The sequence below is a fragment of the Limulus polyphemus genome, unplaced genomic scaffold (assembly GCF_000517525.1).
Source record: "Limulus polyphemus unplaced genomic scaffold, Limulus_polyphemus-2.1.2 Scaffold1443, whole genome shotgun sequence".
Classification (NCBI taxonomy): Eukaryota; Metazoa; Arthropoda; class Merostomata; order Xiphosura; family Limulidae; genus Limulus; species Limulus polyphemus.
In genome coordinates, this window is record NW_013667053.1 from 81,651 (window position 1) to 100,766 (window position 19,116).

Below are 19,116 nucleotides of genomic sequence, written 5' to 3' on the forward strand. Positions count from 1 at the left end.
AATGTTGATATTATGTTTGTCAGTGTAGTTTTTACATTGTATTTCATAACGAATGTTGATATTATGTTTGTCAGTGTAGTTTTTACATTGTATTTTATAAATAATGTTGATATTATGTTTGTCAGTGTAGTTTTTACATTGTATTTAGTTTTCTGACTGGTTTATTGGAATGTTATGTTTTGTTGTAAGTATTTACAAATGTTGATTATTTTATCGCTAATATCGGGAATATACGGTATGCAACAGTGCAAGATATTATAGTTAGTTGTTTTATTGAATTTATTATTGTTTGTTTGCTGTTGATTGTGTTGTTGTCCTAGGTATGTGTGTATGATTTTGTAGACGGTTTTTGAATGAAATTTATTAACGTTGAGGAAGTGTTGGATTAATTGTTTGATTTCCTCGTTAATTTTATCTGGTGAGCATAGTTTTTAAACCAAATAAACACAGCCACAAAACTGTGTTCACTAAGTGCAAAGTTCTTAGACTTTAACAGGCTTCATATTTACCCTGTTGCCCGAAATAAAGCTTGTTTACAAGTCATAATCTACACTAAGATATGTAAAAGTACCCGATGGGATCTCTGATGTTCATATATTTCCAAATCAAACTAAAGTTTAAAAGGTCTGAAAATAAAAACATGTTACAAATTCTAAAAGTGGTTCTCTATGAGTAATCGTTTTCTCCAGTAAATATTTCAAATAGTTAGAGCCAACTAAAGCTATAGCAGTAAATATGTGTGTTGTTTATTTATAGACTAAGATTACGCAAGTCTTGAATAAGTCATTCATTTTGTACAGTTACTATATTTTGTCTGGAAGTAGGGGATACCTTGAATAAAGCATTTGTTTACAGTTACTATATTTTGTCTGGAAGTAGGGGGATACCTTGAATAAAGCATTTGTTTACATTTACTATATTTTCTCTGGATGTAGGGGATATAGCGTAATTGGAGCAGTAAATTAGTGCGTAACACAGTATGTGGTAATGATATTAACCAGCTCTACTGTTTACATCACTCGAATGATATTTTATACCGTGTATCTAAAGAGTAGTTCGAGTGATGGAGTTTCAGCCATATAATACCCAAAGAACCCCCTCACGCGAATTTTGATCTCCAGTGGAAACCTGATTAGATTGTATTTTCTCATTAATTCTTGCGTAATATTTCATTTTCATTGTGTGATTATTATATTTTGAGAAGAGGTTTAGATTGTGTCTCTTGAATTAATTTAATTATCAGTTGTTTCTTGATAATAACTGCACGCTCCCTTAAGATTCATACAGTTCTGCGACTTGCTGCTGAAACAATGATCTTAGAGTTATTTTCTAAAGCGTATTAATAGTGTTTGTTAACACAAGCATATAACAATTTATTTAATCATTAGTTGTCGTAGCGCTCATAATTGGATGATATATATTACGGTTATGTGTTGGATTTTTTTAACTCTTTGTTATTTTATTCTTTTTTTCAGGTCTGTATCGTTCAGAAGAAAACCACAGGCAAGATGTATGCGATGAAATACATGAGTAAAACCCAGTGTTTCAAAAAGGACGCTTTTCGGTATGTGCTGAAAGAAATCGAAATATTATCAACCCTAGACCACCCATTCATAGTCAACCTGTGGTTTACTTTTCAGGCAAGTTTTTTTCTATTTTTTTTATCAATATAGGGTGCGTAGCAACATCACATTGTTGGTGTAATCACCAGTAAATTAACACTTTGCATTTCTTTTATTTTCAGTCAGCCTGCAAACAAAAGTTAATAAAACGCAATTAAATATGTCGTTTTGTTTACACTTGAAACTACAAGGGAGTTAGAAAACAATGGCTATAAAGTTTAAATTATTAATTAGAACTATCTTAACAGATGTTAAGATTTTCTAAATTACTACACAATGTTTCAAAGCAATAAGAGCGGCTACTGACGCGCACAAACTGGCGATGGTGTTATTCCTGACAAAGTACCAGTATATTTATCTGTGTTTTACTAGGGGGCGATAAAAATATTGAATAAAACTAATATTAAGGTTGTTTGGCTGGATGCCGCATTTTATCATTTGTCCTCTTTTTTTTTCTATTAAATTTTAATACATAGTTTCAGTCAAAGTTGCTAACAGCCTTTGACAACAAATTTTAACATTCTGGATATCTAAACCTGTAGTAAATTCAAAGTTCTTACGTGGGCTGCAAGATCACTCGAGAATGTTTTACTGTATAGGTATTTCTTAACGGGAAGCATTGTAAGTTACTATAAACATCTCTTGAAAGGATATGTGATTGATCAAGGATTTCAACTGAATGTCATCTGGTTTTACTTGACAAATATACTAATAACAAGAAAAGTAAAAGAGTATTTCATGAATAAGACTCGTAGCAAATTATACAAAAGTTTCGACAGTCATTGAATTTCGTTGTTTAATCAAAGGTAACCTCAAAAATGCTTTATTAGTGGTGTTCGTTTGTGAAGATTTATATTTCAAATATTGATAAGCAGTTTAATACTCTAATAGGTTTGTTTGTTTGTATTTAAGCACAAAGATACACAATGGGCTATCTGTTCTCTGCTCACCACGGGTATCTAAACCCGGTTTCTAGCGTTCTAAGTCCGCAGACATACCGCTGTGCCACTGAAGGGCTATTTCCATAGGGTAAGGGGGAAATATTTTTGCAAACTTGATGGTTTTATTTTTAGATGATAACTTCTGGTGCGCGAAAGCTAAGTATCCTTAAAACTATACCATTTGACAAAAATATACAAACACTCTTGGGAATACAATCAAACCATGTTCATAGACATACTGGGAATCCAACCAAACCATGTTCATAGACATACTGGGAATACAACCAAACCATGTTTATAGACATACTGGGAATACAACCAAGCCATGTTCATAGACATACTGGGAATACAACCAAGCCATGTTTATAGACATACTGGGAATACAACCAAACCATGTTTATAGACATACTGGGAATACAACCAAGCCATGTTCATAGACATACTGGGAATACAACCAAGCCATGTTCATAGACATACTGGGAATACAACCAAGCCATGTTCATAGACATACTGGGAATACAACCAAGCCATGTTTATAGACATACTGGGAATACAACCAAGCCATGTTCATAGACATACTGGGAATACAACCAAGCCATGTTTATAGACATACTGGGAATACAACCAAGCCATGTTTTTAGACATACTGGGAATATAATCAAACCATGTTCATAGACATACTGAGAATACAACCAAATCATGTTCATAGACATACTGGGAATACAACTAAACCATGTTTATAGACATACTGCGCTTTCTGCACTCGAATACCTCATATCACATCTGTCACCAAATAACACTCGAGAAAAAATATGAAATAAAAACTCTTGATATATAAAGTAAAATTGAATAAAATGTATAATTCAAGAAATTACTTTGGGAAAATCACAATGAGAGTGCACAACTAATTTCACTTTTTTCGGTATTTTATCATGCACTTTGTGAATATTAGGGTGTTCGTGTATATGTGAAGAGTTTAAACTTCACATGACTAATTCAATAAGAGAAATAAATAAAAAGTACAACCGGTTGTCCATTTCTGAAGACTATGGAGTTTATATTGGAAATATTAATTAATTCTAAGTTAGCAGAAACTAATTTTGTTTCCTTTTATGCTTTTTTCCGTGTGTGTGACATTTCATCTGGTGTTAAACTTTTATGATGTATAGGATGATGAAGATATGTTTATGGTGGTTGACCTCCTTCTGGGCGGTGATCTAAGATACCATATACAGCACAGTGGTGTATTTAATGAAAGCAGAGTTTCTTTCTATGTCTGCGAGGTGGCTCTGGCGTTGGACTATTTACAGTCAAAGAATATAATCCACAGGTAAGAATAATTGTTTGTTTGTTATGAATTTCGCGTAAAGTTATACGAGGGCTATCTGCGCTATCTGTCCCTAATTTAGCAGTGTAAGACTAGAGGGAAGGCAACTAGTCATCACCACCCACCGCCAACTCTTGGGCTACTCTTTTACCAACGAATAGTGGGATTGACCGTCACATTATAACGCACCAACGGCTGAAAAGGCAAGCATGTTTGGTGTGATGGGGTTTTCGAACCTGCGACTCACAGATTGCGAGTCGACCGCCCTAACCACCTGGCCAAGAATAATTGAAAATAAAAGTTAAAAATAATGTAAGTAACTGTGTTTTTAAAAAGTGGATTTTCGTTCTTCATGGGTAAACGGGATTCTTTTCTAATTCTGCCTTTTTCTGTTCATCCTGCGTGCTTTTGATTATGATGAACTGTTTAGTGTATTGTATATGTAACCAAGCAATAAGTATAGTTCCAAAGGAGTACAGTGTGTTGCAAAGATAATATTATTATAAGAGCTTCTAGATCAATCAATTTATTTTATTTACCACGAGATCTTTCGCAGAAACACATCTGATCCTTAGTCGAGGATCTGCAGATTTTTTAAAGTACAGCGTATTGTGTTTTGTCTTTCTTTACTGCTCTAGAAACTTCCAAAAATTAAATACCCACAAGTACTCCCTTTTCTTTTTACTGGTAAACTTCTAGGATCTTAAAAATAATAAATTAAAATTATTTGGAATTTTTTTGAGATATTGAATGACAAAAAAAATCATCTGTCACTTAAAGACGAAATCGTGTCTAAATTTGTAATGAAAATGTGTATCGCTTGAGACTCAGTGTAGACTTCTTTATTATTATTAACAAAGTCCACAGAATTCCATATGTGCAGAAAGAATTAGTTAACGTCTTATAAAATGTGGTGAATTAGGCATTGCGAAGGAACTTATGCCTGATAAGTATATATTTATTGACATACTTAAGTGAATATTTCGGAAATCCTTTTTCAAGGGACGCATTTCTATTCATGTAATATTTCTACGTAAAATATTTAAATATGTAAAACATTTCACAGTTTGGGATATTTCAGAAATCCTACGTCAAGGGACGCATTTCTATTCATGTAATATTTCTACGTAAAATATTTAAATATGTAAAACATTTCACAGTATGGGATATTTCAGAAATCCTACGTCAAGGGGCATATCACAGTTCAGATATTTTTATGTGCTCGAGAACCTGTGTTCTGTTTACATCAGATGTCTCAGATTGTTTACCTCAAAAACCATCACATTTTCAGATATATTCTGTGTAATGGAGAATCGGAGTTGCGTTTCTGAACGCAAGGTATATTTCAGTTGTTCAAGAACTGAAGATCTGTTCATCTCAAGTGGTTTTAGTAAACATTCATGTGGTAATAAAAACATCTTAATACAGATCATAAAGCTGTATAAATCTTCGTATTTTTACGTCTGAGTAAAAATTGTTTTAACGGTCAGTTTAAAGAGTGGCATCATCTTTAGCTACTGTGACCTGAAAGTGGACTTATAAAACGTCAATGTTAGATCAGTTAAAATCTTAGCCACCAGGGGGTGATATAGTGAAACTTGCATGTCGGGTGTACAAACAGATACATATATAAGTACACATAAAAACATTTATGAAATATTACTGGATAAACTGCAGCTTTCGGGTGATAACTTTTTCTATTAATTCGATTCCGTATTATTCGCAGTAGATAAAGTTTTCAACCCTATAATTTCTAACCATTTTAAATTATTCAGGTATGAAAAATACGAGTCTATATAAAATCTGTCAGGAAGTAATTCTGTTGAATTTGGATTAGGAAGTAATTCTGTTGAATTTGGATCAGGAAGTAATTCTGTTGAATTTGGATCAGGAAGTAATTCTGTTGAATTTGGATATAAGAGAAGAGAAATTAATAGAGAAATTGAAATAATAGTTTGTTATGGTCGACCATTAACAAAAAGTTGAAGTATTTCAGTTGTTATACAGTAAATAAAGACGTTTTGTGTTATACATAGCACGCATTTTTTTATTTAGTTTTTGCTATTAGTATTGACATAGTACTGCCCACTTATCTCCATAGTAACGATGAAACGCGATGCATATTGCACTCATCCCTAGACAGTGGGGCGTGGGAATATTTACAACTGTGTTTGGAATAATATTTTACTCTATTTGAAATGTAGCCCGTTATTGGTTAATAAAATATTAACTGTATATATATATATATATTTATTTATACACGTGTGGAGAAATACGCAGAAGCTTGATTGCTAAATTAAGTCAAAATTTATGTGGGTTGATAAAACGGAATATTTTAATTTTGTTTAAAATAAGCATGTGTCACTTTGGTGAATCAGCGGTGATCGACGACACTGTCGTCAGTCTGTCTGTATTCATTGTAATTCCATTGGTGTTTCGTATGCTTGGATCAATTTAGAAATATTGGATATGATGCCAGAGTGACTTTTTGAAAATGTAGTAATATAGTAGTTGGGAAAATAATATATCTGAATAGAGAAAAAAAAAGTCTATTGTTCTCATGAGTTTCGGTATCTGAAAAGATCATTTGTAGTTCCATGCATTTGAATGAGGACATTTCAGCTCAGATCTGGTAGTCATTTTAACCTGCTCTAGTTTGAAACCCATGGTGGCCTGATTAAGAAAAACTCGTTTCATTACATTTTTTCCAGCCATATATATATATATATATATATTTCTTTCACAAGTGTTTTTAGTTTTTGGGTTTTACTGGTGCATATAATTAGCAGCTCAGTTATAGATTCTTGATTACTATACATCCACTCTACTAGTGAGGATTGCTGTTAAACGAAAGTCATTCTATGGAAATATGGCTTTGAGAAACAAATTTCTCGAGATGGTTTATTACACTTTAGACTTATTTAGCAAAACCACTTTCCGTTGGTTAACGAATAGCCCAAGAGTTGGCGGTGGGTGTTGTTGATTAGTTGCCTTCTCTCTAGTCTATCATTTCTAAATCATGAACGGCTAGCGCAAGTATCCTTCTAGTAGCTCTTCGCGAAACTTGAAAAACACACAAGTAAAGAAGTTAATATTGGTTTCAGATTTCGAATTAAACACATCTTCAAGTCAGAAAGTCAGAGTAAAACGTTTTTTTTTTACGATTTTAATTTAATTAAAAATTATGGGAAAATGTTTGAGTCAACGTGACGTAAAGAATTCACGTGATACTTCATAAGTAAAGCCACATGGTATACTATTTTTATTTTAAAATGTATTAAGTATAATGCAATGAATTTTAATAGAGAACCTGTAATAAACGACTGTTAAGAAAACCGTATGATTAGACTTGTTTTAACAGCTTCGGAGCTAAGGTTTTATACATAAGATGTTTATAAACTACAAGAAGAACGAATGTGAAATTCCAGTAAAGTTTCGAAGCATCGTTTGCTCACCGAGTACGGTTGATTAATCATTTTCTTTGACAGTATATTACCAATTACAGCTCATGGAACGCGAGTACTCCCAAACTTAAAAGTTATATAGGACTAATGCCGGGTGATTATCACTTTTGCAGTTCGATTCGATATTTCTAAATGATTCCGATTATCAGTTATTCTAATTAGGTCATTTTCATTAAAAAATAGAAAAAAAAAGACCCGGAAACAATGCAAAAAATAGGAAGACTTTATGTCTATTTGCTCAATAAATGATACAATACGTCTTACAAGAAATAATAGTAATCTGAAGCCAAGATTTGTTTTATTTATAAATACAAAATGTAATTTGTTACTTTGCCTTGTTGAATTCTTCGAAAAATATTTTCATAAATACGAGACAGTTGGGTACATGTATATATTTAAATTATCAGTGACCTCGTGATATTCACTGACAAGTTTTTTTGTAAGTTTTTTTTTTCTGACTGTAATTGAATGCTCTGCTGTACTTGTCAAAGTATTGTCGCTTTGTTTGTAATTAATAATAACACTTATCAAACCGTTTGATATATATTACGGAAGATGTATTATGAACTGGAAAGCGTGTCTCTCTGGTCTCATTGCTTCAAGACTCCCCTGAACTAAAGAACCTAGAGAGGTCTGACACCTGCAAGTATTCACTGTTCTTATCCAATGAAATCAGTTCATCTGATCGCTGATGTTACAGGGAGTAAATATAACCGAAAAAAGAAAACCGTGTAAAAGTTCACAAAGATATATTGTTTTACCAACACTTCTCATTTCTAGTGCTTAGTTCAACGATAGTCGATAAGATAGTGATGAGAGCGGTGCTTCTGAGTTCTCTGTTAGTGAACATAAAAATATTACTGTTTTCATTGATTCGAAATGTAGGTATTAAGAGATTGTATAAATCCGATGTTTATATTGGTAATCGAAATCTAACCAAACTTTGGATTAATCGCTCAATCCTATAGCAGACTGTTTAACGAACGTAAAAAGAGTCACACTTGACAAAAATGGATTCTCAGTATCGAGTGCCTCCCCTTTCCCCCCTGGTAGTTATACATCTGCAGGATATGTTGCTGACTAGTCATCCGATGACGTTATGAGGGATCCTCTATCAGTGCAGCATCTAGCTCTCTGAAGTCACGTGGTAGATTAAGGTATTGACGTACTCGACATTCGAAAAAGTTCCAATGTTATTCTATGAGATTTATACAAGAGCTTCTTGTTGGTAAATTTATGTCCAATATAATTTCTTTCATCACATCTTTGAAGTGTAACTCTAATCATTAATCCCGCACCGGAATAAAGGCTCACGTAAAATCGTAATAGAACCTCAGCATTGTTGTCAAGCAGTAAATCAGCTCCTTGAAAGTACATTACGATCTCTAAGTCCATTTCATCCCACATCATAACCGAAGCACCACTAAACGATCATATTCAACTGAGTATGTCTTTCATCTGTAACTGTCCAGACATGAACTGAACCAGCATGAAATCATGTGTGAAGAGTACACAGGCATGAACTGAACCAGCATGTGTAGAGACACGAAACCACTGGGGAAGAGTACACAGGCGTGAACTGAACCAGCATGTGTAGAGACATGAAACCATGTGCGAAGAGTACACAGGTATGAACTGAACCAGCATGAAATCATGTGTGAAGAGTACACAGGCGTGAACTGAACCAGCATGTGTAGAGGCATGAAACCACTGGGGAAGAGTACACAGGCATGAACTGAACCAGCATGTGTAGAGACACGAAACCACTGGGGAAGAGTACACAGGCATGAACTGAACCAGCATGTGTAGAGACATGAAACCATGTGCGAAGAGTACACAGGCATGAACTGAACCAGCATGTGTAGAGACACGAAACCACTGGGGAAGAGTACACAGGCATGAACTGAACCAGCATGTGTAGAGACATAAAACCATGTGCGAAGAGTACACAGGTATGAACTGAACCAGCATGTGTAGAGACATGAAACCATGTGCGAAGAGTACACAGGCATGCACTGAACCAGCATGTGTAGAGACATGAAACCATGTGCGAAGGGTACACAGGTATGAACTGAACCAGCATGAAATCATGTGTGAAGAGTACACAGGCATGAACTGAACCAGCATGTGTAGAGACACGAAACCACTGGGGAAGAGTACACAGGCATGAACTGAACCAGCATGTGTAGAGGCATGAAACCACTGGGGAAGAGTACACAGGCATGAACTGAACCAGCATGTGTAGAGACATGAAACCATGTGCAGAGAGTACAGGCACTCAATGACACTCCTGTCAATTCTGGCGATCTCACCGAAAACCTCAAACAAGCCGGACGGTGCTGTAGCAGAAACGAAACATCACGACATTAAGCCGGAGTTGTGTTCCTTACTATTTGTATCTGATATTAATTATAGTTGTTGTTCTTAATTCCACATTAATTTCACGGGTAGTGGACTGGCGATTCCTAGCGGCCATTATGTACAAATAACTCTCACTTAATAACTTTGTTTCATCTCTCTAACTTATTGACCAATTGTCTGATACCTACTATGGACTGAATACATCGAAATGAACTGCCATTTCTCCCTGCGTTCGTCTGTTGTCCAGTATTTGAATAGCACTTACAGTCCGTGAAAACCCTACCTCACAATCATTGGGCAGCATTGTCACTCAAGTATACGCATCCAAAAACTAAAATTTAAGCGACTGTCAAAATATATACATATATATATATGTTTATCACAACACTGGGTGTTTGTTGGGTGGTACATGTGGGTGTTTGTTGGGTGGTACATGTTTAGGGAGCTTAGTAAAAAGAATAAGTTTGCCCAGAAGTGGTTAGGAAAATGGAAACCAAAAAACTCAAGAAACAATGGCTATAGTTAGTGCTGTCATGATCACTTTGGATTCGTTTTAAGGAAGAATGAAATATAGGACGATTGTATAGTATTTTCCAGCCGTAATAATTTGTTTTACGTGAACTACACTGCGTTTCGAAATATTACACAATACGAACAGCTAGAAACTGTTCAAATACACCGCTTAACCCTACTTCAACTACCGTACTAGAAATTACTGAAGACCGTATCCAGATCCCTCCAAGAAGGAAGTGCACAGAACCCATCACTGAAAGGCTGGTCTAATTCCAGTTTTACTGATTAGGTTTTCGATTTTCTGCGTGACCACTTAAAACAGTTTTTCAACCGTGCATGAATTCATACTATATAATTAAAACAAAGTGTGAAAAAGTTATTTTGTTGTTAATGTTGGTATTAAGTTTTATTTAACTGTTTGTTGTTACGTCGTTAAAAGTTTCGGAGGATGTCTTTATTTTTATGTTACTACATTACTATATTAAGTCTACAACAGTAGTAAGTAAGGTGTACTATATCATTTCTTTATTGTTACTTTAATTAAAAGACAACCGAGCCGCGTGTGGTATTATTGGGTTTACAGCCGAAAATATCGTTAAAAGTGAAGATATCCAACTGAAGAATTCATTTCAATACGTTCTAATCCTTATACGTAAGAAAAGTATACTTAATTCGCTGTATTAATTACGAGGTTGACTGGGTCTGGCATGGCCTGATGATTAGGGTGCTTGATTCGCAATCTGCGGGTCACGGGACCGAACCTCGTCGCAGAACACGCTTGTTCTTTCAGCCGTTATAATGTGAAGGTCAATACCACTATTCATTGATAACGAGTAGCTCAAAGATCGGCGGTGGGTGGTGTTGATTAGCTTCCTTCCCTCTAGTCTATCACTTCAAAAATGGGAACGGCAGCACAAGTAGCCCTCGAGTAACAAAACAAATGAAAGAGGTTGATTTTTAGTTTCTCTCTCTAAGTTAGTAGCTTGCTCTGATCGGAAGTTAATATTGATTATATTTGTGTACCGTTACCTTGGTCGCTGTGAACTATTTTTAAATGTTATTTGAATGTTTGGTTTATGTTGAGGTTCCACTCCTTTCAATTTTTTGATTTTGTATAAGAAAACAAACAAACTGATTTGTCATAGTATTCGTAATAATTAATGTCTAAGCTATTAATCTTTTCTCCATGCAACACTATGAACCTCTTATCATGAAATGAACAAACTAATAACTCTACAGAGATAAATTAATTATATTTACTTACAGAATCGAGAAAAAACAAGACAATTGTATGTTTCACAAATATATCATTTATTCACGACCATGGTTTCGCCAGTAAAAGTATCATCAGATACAGACTGAAATGTTTCGTAACAGGGTTTATATATATGTTTAAACAAAGAACCGGTAATTATTGAGTTTCACCAATCACCGGCTGTTTCAATTATCAATTATGTGTTTCCTTATGTCATATTTCTACAATAAATAATTTCTTATCACCATATTTGATCATTTTTTAAAATTATATTCCAGTTTTATCTTCAAACTCTTTTTGTGTACGAGATCAAATTTCGAGATGTTTTTTCTTAATTCTTTTCCTTTTTTCCAGTTACTCTGTATAAAGAATACCAAAAAATAGCGATAAAATATAAAGTCTATGAAGATTAAGTTTACAAATTCTCATAAAGCAATACATTTCATTTGTAAATGTCATAATTATAAAAAAATATTTTTAATCAGACAAATTATTATTATTTTTTTATCTTTTTAGAGACATCAAACCAGACAATATCTTGTTGGACGACGAAGGTGGGTTTTCATTTAATAAATATTAGTTGTTTCATTATTGTAACATCTTTAATACGTTTTACATAGAAAGTTTGGAAAATCAGTTATTTTACAGTTATAGTGAAATGACTTTTCATGATTAATTACATCGCACTTCTGCCTGCTGCTTTTCTGTAAGGTTGAATTTTTTACTTTCTGGTTTGCAGTGATTTAAAATCCTCTAAGAAAAATACCTTATACGAGATGCGGATAAAAAACAAAGAAACATTTATCAAACCTGATCATTCCTAAAATATATTTGTTTGTTTGTAATTAAACATAAAGCTACATAATGGGCTAAGAATGTTTTAGTGCTATTGTTCAGTTATTTCGATTTCTTAATTTGTTCATTAGATATACAAACTTAAGAATATTTTAAAGCTATTGTTCAGTTATTTAGATTTTTAATTTGTTCATTAGATATACAAACTTAAGAATATTTTAAAGCTGTTGTTCAGTTATTTAGATTTTTAATTTGTTCATTAGATATACAAACTTAAGAATATTTTAGTGCTATTGTTCAGTTATTTCGATTTTTTAATTTGTTCATTAGATAAACAAACTTAAGAATATTTTAGTGCTATTGTTCAGTTATTTCGATTTCTTAATTTGTTCATTAGATATACAAACTTAAGAATATTTTAGTGCTATTGTTCAGTTATTTCGATTTCTTAATTTGTTCATTAGATATACAAACTTAAGAATATTTTAAAGCTATTGTTCAGTTATTTCGATTTTTTAATTTGTTCATTAGATATACAAACTTAAGAATATTTTAAAGCTATTGTTCAGTTATTTCGATTTTTTAATTTGTTCATTAGATAAACAAACTTAAGAATATTTTAGTGCTATTGTTCAGTTATTTCGATTTTTTAATTTGTTCATTAGATATACAAACTTAAGAATATTTTAGTGCTATTGTTCAGTTATTTCGATTTCTTAATTTGTTCATTAGATATACAAACTTAAGAATGTTTTAGAAACTATAACACTTCTCGGTATTCTTTATGATCATGTTTGTCTCATTTCTTCCAAGAAAAACTTTAACTCTTTAAAAACTACTTTTTGTTCTTCTAAATTTGATCATCTACACTTAGCTACTGAGTTCTAAATTAACTTCATGTTAACTATCTATTTTAGGCTTAACAAAGTTAAAACTAGTCGATGGTTGGCCAAGTTTCGACCTTAAGAGGCCTATTCTGAATTCACGTTGATAATACTGTGATATGAAGGTGCATCATCAAATTTCATTCAGTAATGTCCCCTCCCCAGTGAGTCAGCAGTAAGTTTACGGACTTAAAATACTAAAATCTGAGGTTCGATTCCCCCCACGGTGGATAGAGAGCAAATAGCTCATTGTGTAGCTTGCGCTAAAGCACACACATATACCATTCAGTAATTTCACTGTCATGTTTAAATGTTTGGTAAACAAGGAAACCACAATGAAAACCATTCTTTAGAAATAGTTTGTTTGTTTTTAATTATGCACAAAGCTACACAAGGGCTATCTGTGCTCTGCCCACCACGGGTATCGAAACCCGATTTCTAGCGTTGTAAGTCCGCAGACATACCGCTGTGCCACTGGGGGGCGTTAGAAATAGTGGATGATTTGGTGTTTGTATTTTATGAATCCTTAAGCTATGTAAACGCTTACGGTTTAAATGTTAGTTCTTTGTTAGGTTTAAGCACTTACAAGTGATAGTAATTATTTCAGGTCACGCGCACGTTACAGATTTCAACGTCGCCACTGTGCTTAAGGAAGGAAGATTAGCTACTACAATCTCGGGAACAAAACCGTACATAGGTAAGTGAATCTGGTAAATCGCTTCCACAGAAAGTTCTGGAAGTTTGTTAACATATTATCTGCAGCGACCATAAAGATTCTTAATTTTTAAGACTTCCTTAAAATTTAACCTAAAAGTCCCCCCACCCCCATAAAAAGACTGTTCTTGTTTTCTACCATTTTGGGGGTTCCTGGTGACACCGTGGCAAGATTGATGACTTGCAATGTTAAATTGGAGGTTTAATCCCTGGGGTGGGTAAAACAGAGACAGTCTATTGTGTAGTTTTTGACTAACAAAATAAATACGATAACTTTGAAAAGTACATCTGATGGTGGTTTCAGCTTTGATCTGATGGAAATAACTGGGGGTTTCATGGATTTGGGTTGAGTAGGAAATCATTTAGGTTGTTTTATTAACAACATTTCAGAAAATCATCAGATGTAAGGTTACGATCAATAGCAACAGCTTTTATACTTCAGTCAGATGGTAACTAATCTGGTGTTATCAGGTAAACAGAGCTGAGTATAAAAATTGGGCTCCAGGCGTTCTTCACATATGCGCTATACGTATTAAGTCATACTGGTGCGATAAATATCCAATATCAAGATAAACGTTTTGTCTCTCTGTGGACACATCTTCCCCTAAGCGAGTTGACCGATTCATACCAACCTTAGCAAGCTAACTTATTCATATTAAACTTTCCGATATATTGAAAAATAAAAATATTTTTTTAGGATAACCCCTGTATCGTTACTGCTGTAGCTGTTGTCAATAATTGAGTTTGAACAAAACTCACGCCACAACAAAATTCTATAAGTCAAAGATTGTAAATAAGATTTTTAGCATTTTGGCTTATTTCCCATAATAACCAAACTATACAATAATAAAATATCCTGATGAATTATGGAGAATAAACATATTACTGCTGTTTAAGTTTCCCGATATTTTCTGAGTCACACCATTTAACTTCCGGTTTATACTAGGGTTAGAATAAGCGCTTAAGCCTGAATTAGAGAAGTATTTCATAATAAAATATTTTTAGGATATTTCTTACTTCTTGATGTAGAATAAAGTTTTCCGTAGAAGAAAAATTCAAGATCATTGTTAAATCTGATGCATTAAAAGTATCAGATTCAGACAGTAAAAATCTTGACCACATCTCTATTGTGAGATGAGCTGCTTTGTACAAGAAATGACGCAACTACTTTGCCATTTCTGCCAAGTTTCTCGACTCGACTGCTACACCTCCGCACTTCTGATTCACTTCCACTTGTCTTACAACAATTTTCTTGGAGAATGAACTCTACTGGAATTTCTCGCAGAGATTTTGCCAATGTTTTGCAAGTTTGCGCGTATTTTCCGCGTTTTCAAGAGTGGAAAAGCCGGGGGAATGCAGTCTCCTTAAAATAATCTGCAAAACTTTTAAGGTAAGACATTTAAAGTGCGTTAAAAGAAAGCCTATTATGAACTGATAATTCTTGTTTACTTGTAGACTTTAACCGGATCTGTCGGGATTTCACCAAGAGCAGAGCTGAATATGCAATTTGCCGCTCAAAAAATTAGTCAAATTGCACATCTACTTAATTTCGGAACATCCTTCTTGCTGTTTTATGACTATTATTCATCATGTAGAACGGAAAGTCTGCCCTAATTTTCCTTAATATGTTTTTAGAAAAATCTCAAGAAATCTATTAACTTTACCGACATTATTGTTTTGGTCTTATGTAGAGTCAGGTAACACGATATCAATTTGCATTTTGTATTGGTATTTGTAGTAAAGATACTAAGCCTATCTGCTGCCGTCTCTAATTTTGAACTAGTAACCATCCTGATAAGGGATTGACTGCCACTCTTACAACGCGCCAACTGGTTAAATCTGGGGGTATATTTTGTGATATTAAACGAACGGATTGGAACCCGGCTCGCTATCTCCAATATCCAGAGCTTAACCTCAGGGTCAAACCATCCTCCCCTCCCTTATCAAGCTGTGTAATCTATACAGAAATAATAATATAAAAGTCTTGAGGATAAACTTTGGAATATTTAAAAAAAATATATTAGAGAAATTTTGGGCAAACTTTCAGTGTGCCGATTATAATATGAATATGATAGGGAAATATTCTATTGTATGCTGTAGTAAGAGCTGGTTTGTCCCTTTTAATGTCACGCACAAAAAATAATTTATAAAGTTAGCGCAATATATGTGTATTAACTAAACTGAAAAATAGTGCTAAATGTGATAACGGTTAGAGTTGTTATGTTACACCGTAGTGTAAGGCATATAACAGTAGCCTAGTAACCCCAGTTCATGAACGAAAACAGCTTCGTTTCCACCAGGCAGTTCATTATCGATAAATATTTTACTGCGTAGTAGTTTATTTAGTTGAGCTAACTGTTGTTAATATGGTGGTGATAGAATAGAACTTTTGAGTATTAAGTGGCCGCATTGGTTTGAATGTTAAATATTGCAATTTGAAAGCAGTTTGTGTAGTGTGCTGCAATAATCTCGAAATTCACGACATTGGAGGGACATCTATATCACTCAATACAATCATGAAGAACTGATTGATGAACGGGTGATTTATGGCCATTGAAGTCAGCATCAAATGTAATAGAAAGATTGTATGGTGATCAGTGGAATTTCAAATAATTACGTAAAAAGAAAATTTTCACATTTCTTTGTGAAAGTTCCCCACAAATAACCTCAGATAATAAGTTTTGTGCAGCGCTTACGCAGTCTTTCAAAGAACATGCTTATTGGTAGACATGTTGTATCATAAAAAACAAGCTTAAACAGTTTACCTTGCATGAGACTCGGAGGATTAGTAGTACTAGTGATCCCCACCCCCCAAAAAAAAGTAGTTGTAGAATGGGCCATTCTTAACATTTAGTGGCTTTGATCAGCTGGATGTTATTATCGCCAGTCATCATAAATATTACTTTAATTACTAATGCAACAAACTAGTAATTAATGGCTAATAATTAAGTTACACATTTTGGGCAACAATTAACCATCTCACTCACTATATATTATTATTATCACCTTCCGGCTTAAATTTTTCTCGTACTTTCTAAAACTATTACACTCCCCCCCCCCCAAAAAAAAACAACTAACAAAATATGTTACTTTGCAATTAAAGATAACTGTTTGAGTTATAAACTAGTAATAAATCAAGGCCTTACAACTTCAGCATATAGTATTCAAAAAATTGTTTTTTTTTTCAGTTCAATTATAAAATGAGTGAAAGGACAATCTAAATGCCACACATCTAATTTTCAGTCTAACATCATAAGAAGTTTAGTCTTGTGTTTCCTATTTCCCCTTGTCCAGAGTTATTGATGAGAGGTGTTATTTCTCGAAACCTGTATAACTCAGAAGCAAGTGGTGAATCTGATAATAGATTGAGCTTCACATTTAAATTTAGGGCGTTAAACAACTTGTGTGCTGAATAATTTAGAAAAATATATTAATATCATCAATGTTACATATTACTCAAATCCTATATAGACATAAGTTCAGTGTGGTGAATAAAAAACAGTTAAAATCACCATAAGTATTGTAATTTGGGAACTATTTATCACCCATGATTCCGCATCCATCCATCGTGACTTACTTCCGAAAATGTGATTTTTCAGGATGTTGTATTCTAGAAACGATTATGCACAAAACTCGTCAGTTGCTTAATGGTGAAGTGAAAAGTAATATTTTTCTCTCTTCGTCAGCTCCAGAAGTATTTCAGTGTGGACTAGGAAAAAATCAAGGTTATTCTTACGCTGCAGATTGGTGGTCTCTAGGAGTCTGTGGGTTTGAAATGTTGCGTGGGAAGGTAATTCAATATTAATCTACATCTTTGCCTATAAATATTGTGGTCATATGTATGTATATTAAACACTTGTGTAAAACATCTTGACGTGCTGGAAAACGTTAGATAACAGTTTTCCTTACTGGGCTGGCGGTAATGAATGGGCCCGGCATGGCCAGGTGGTTAGGGCGTTTGAATCGCAATTTGAGGGTCGCGGGTTCGAATCCCCGTCACACCAAACATGCTCGCTCTTTCAGTCGTTGGGCATTATTATGTGACGGTCAATCCCACTATTCGTTGGTAGAAGAATAGCCCAAGAGTTGGCGGTGGGTGACGATGACTAGTTTGCCTTCCATCTAGTCTTTTACTGTTAAATTAGGAAATGTCTTTGCACGAAATTCAAACCAAACTGTAATCACTGAATGCCTGTTAGTGGTACGTAACGTTGCTATATAGTTGTTATAATCTTACCACTGAGTATAATAATATTATTAACATGGAATGAGAAATTAGTTATTTTCGAATTTTTAATAAGGGCCTATGGGCTTGTCTTAGGTTCACGAACTTACAAAGCTAAAATCCGGGGTTCGATTCAATGCAGTGGACAGCTCGCAGATAGCCCATTTTGTAGCTTTGTGCTAAAACAAACAAACGTTCTTTCGATCAATACTACACACATGCGAAATCGAACCTTAGAAGGTGATCCAAAGCATATTAATAATTTCCTAATATTATTTTGAAACATTGTTGTCTCCAAAAACTTTCGAGCTAGTACCAAAACAGAATTATAATAAATAATTACCAGTGAACACATCTCAAACTTAATGAAAGAAAATGCTTTAAAATATCCATATATTGTATTTGTTGTCGTTATTAGTAATAGACATACTTCAATCTTATTGAAGTGAAATTAAATGTACACTGAGATCTTTGCAACAACCTCTAGCTCCCGTATGAAATCCATTCTGGTACACCAGAAGAAGAAGTGTTACAGATGGTGGAGAGTACTTGCTTACGTTTTCCACGTGAAATTAGCAAAGGGATGGCTGAGTTACTAAAAAGGGTAAGTTCAATTATGTAATTTATACTTTCATTTCGTAATCCAATTTATGGGGTTTGTTATAAATAAACAATAATTCAAGGTTGTTCCACTTCAAGGTGACTATTATAACAAACTCAAATCCTTTGTTTTTTTTCCTAACTCTTCTTTATTTAACCAGTTTCGTAGCATCACAGAGAATTATAAAATTCAGAAAACAGCTAAATATATCTTTTGAAAAGTGATAAAATTTAAGTTTAATATTTAAATAATATATGTAAATTTTGCTTTTTGAATTTAATTTAATTTTATATTATATTTTTCAAAAAATTCGGGTTACAAAACAAATTATCTTATTAGTAACAAGTAAAAATTAAAACCTAATTAAATTTATCTTTAGATTAACATCAATATTAGAATTCGATGACGAGGAAC

The 19,116-nt window shown here is 33.7% G+C and overlaps 1 protein-coding gene across 5 annotated transcripts in view; it reads left to right on the top strand.

The window, feature by feature from the left end:
- The window catches only part of LOC106463598 (serine/threonine-protein kinase 32B-like), a 78,929-nt gene that overhangs the window by 41,267 nt on the left and 18,546 nt on the right, over window positions 1-19,116 (top strand). For 4 of the 5 annotated variants that reach the window (XM_013923642.2, XM_022391129.1, XM_022391127.1 and 1 more), the window contains 6 exons: window positions 1,476-1,640; window positions 3,733-3,893; window positions 12,000-12,037; window positions 13,770-13,859; window positions 17,563-17,666; window positions 18,589-18,705. In XM_013923642.2, coding sequence (XP_013779096.1) covers window positions 1,476-1,640; window positions 3,733-3,893; window positions 12,000-12,037; window positions 13,770-13,859; window positions 17,563-17,666; window positions 18,589-18,705 — 675 coding nt within the window. The remainder of the gene's footprint in view (window positions 1-1,475; window positions 1,641-3,732; window positions 3,894-11,999; window positions 12,038-13,769; window positions 13,860-17,562; window positions 17,667-18,588; window positions 18,706-19,116) is intronic. The other variant, XM_022391128.1, reaches the window with a different exon arrangement.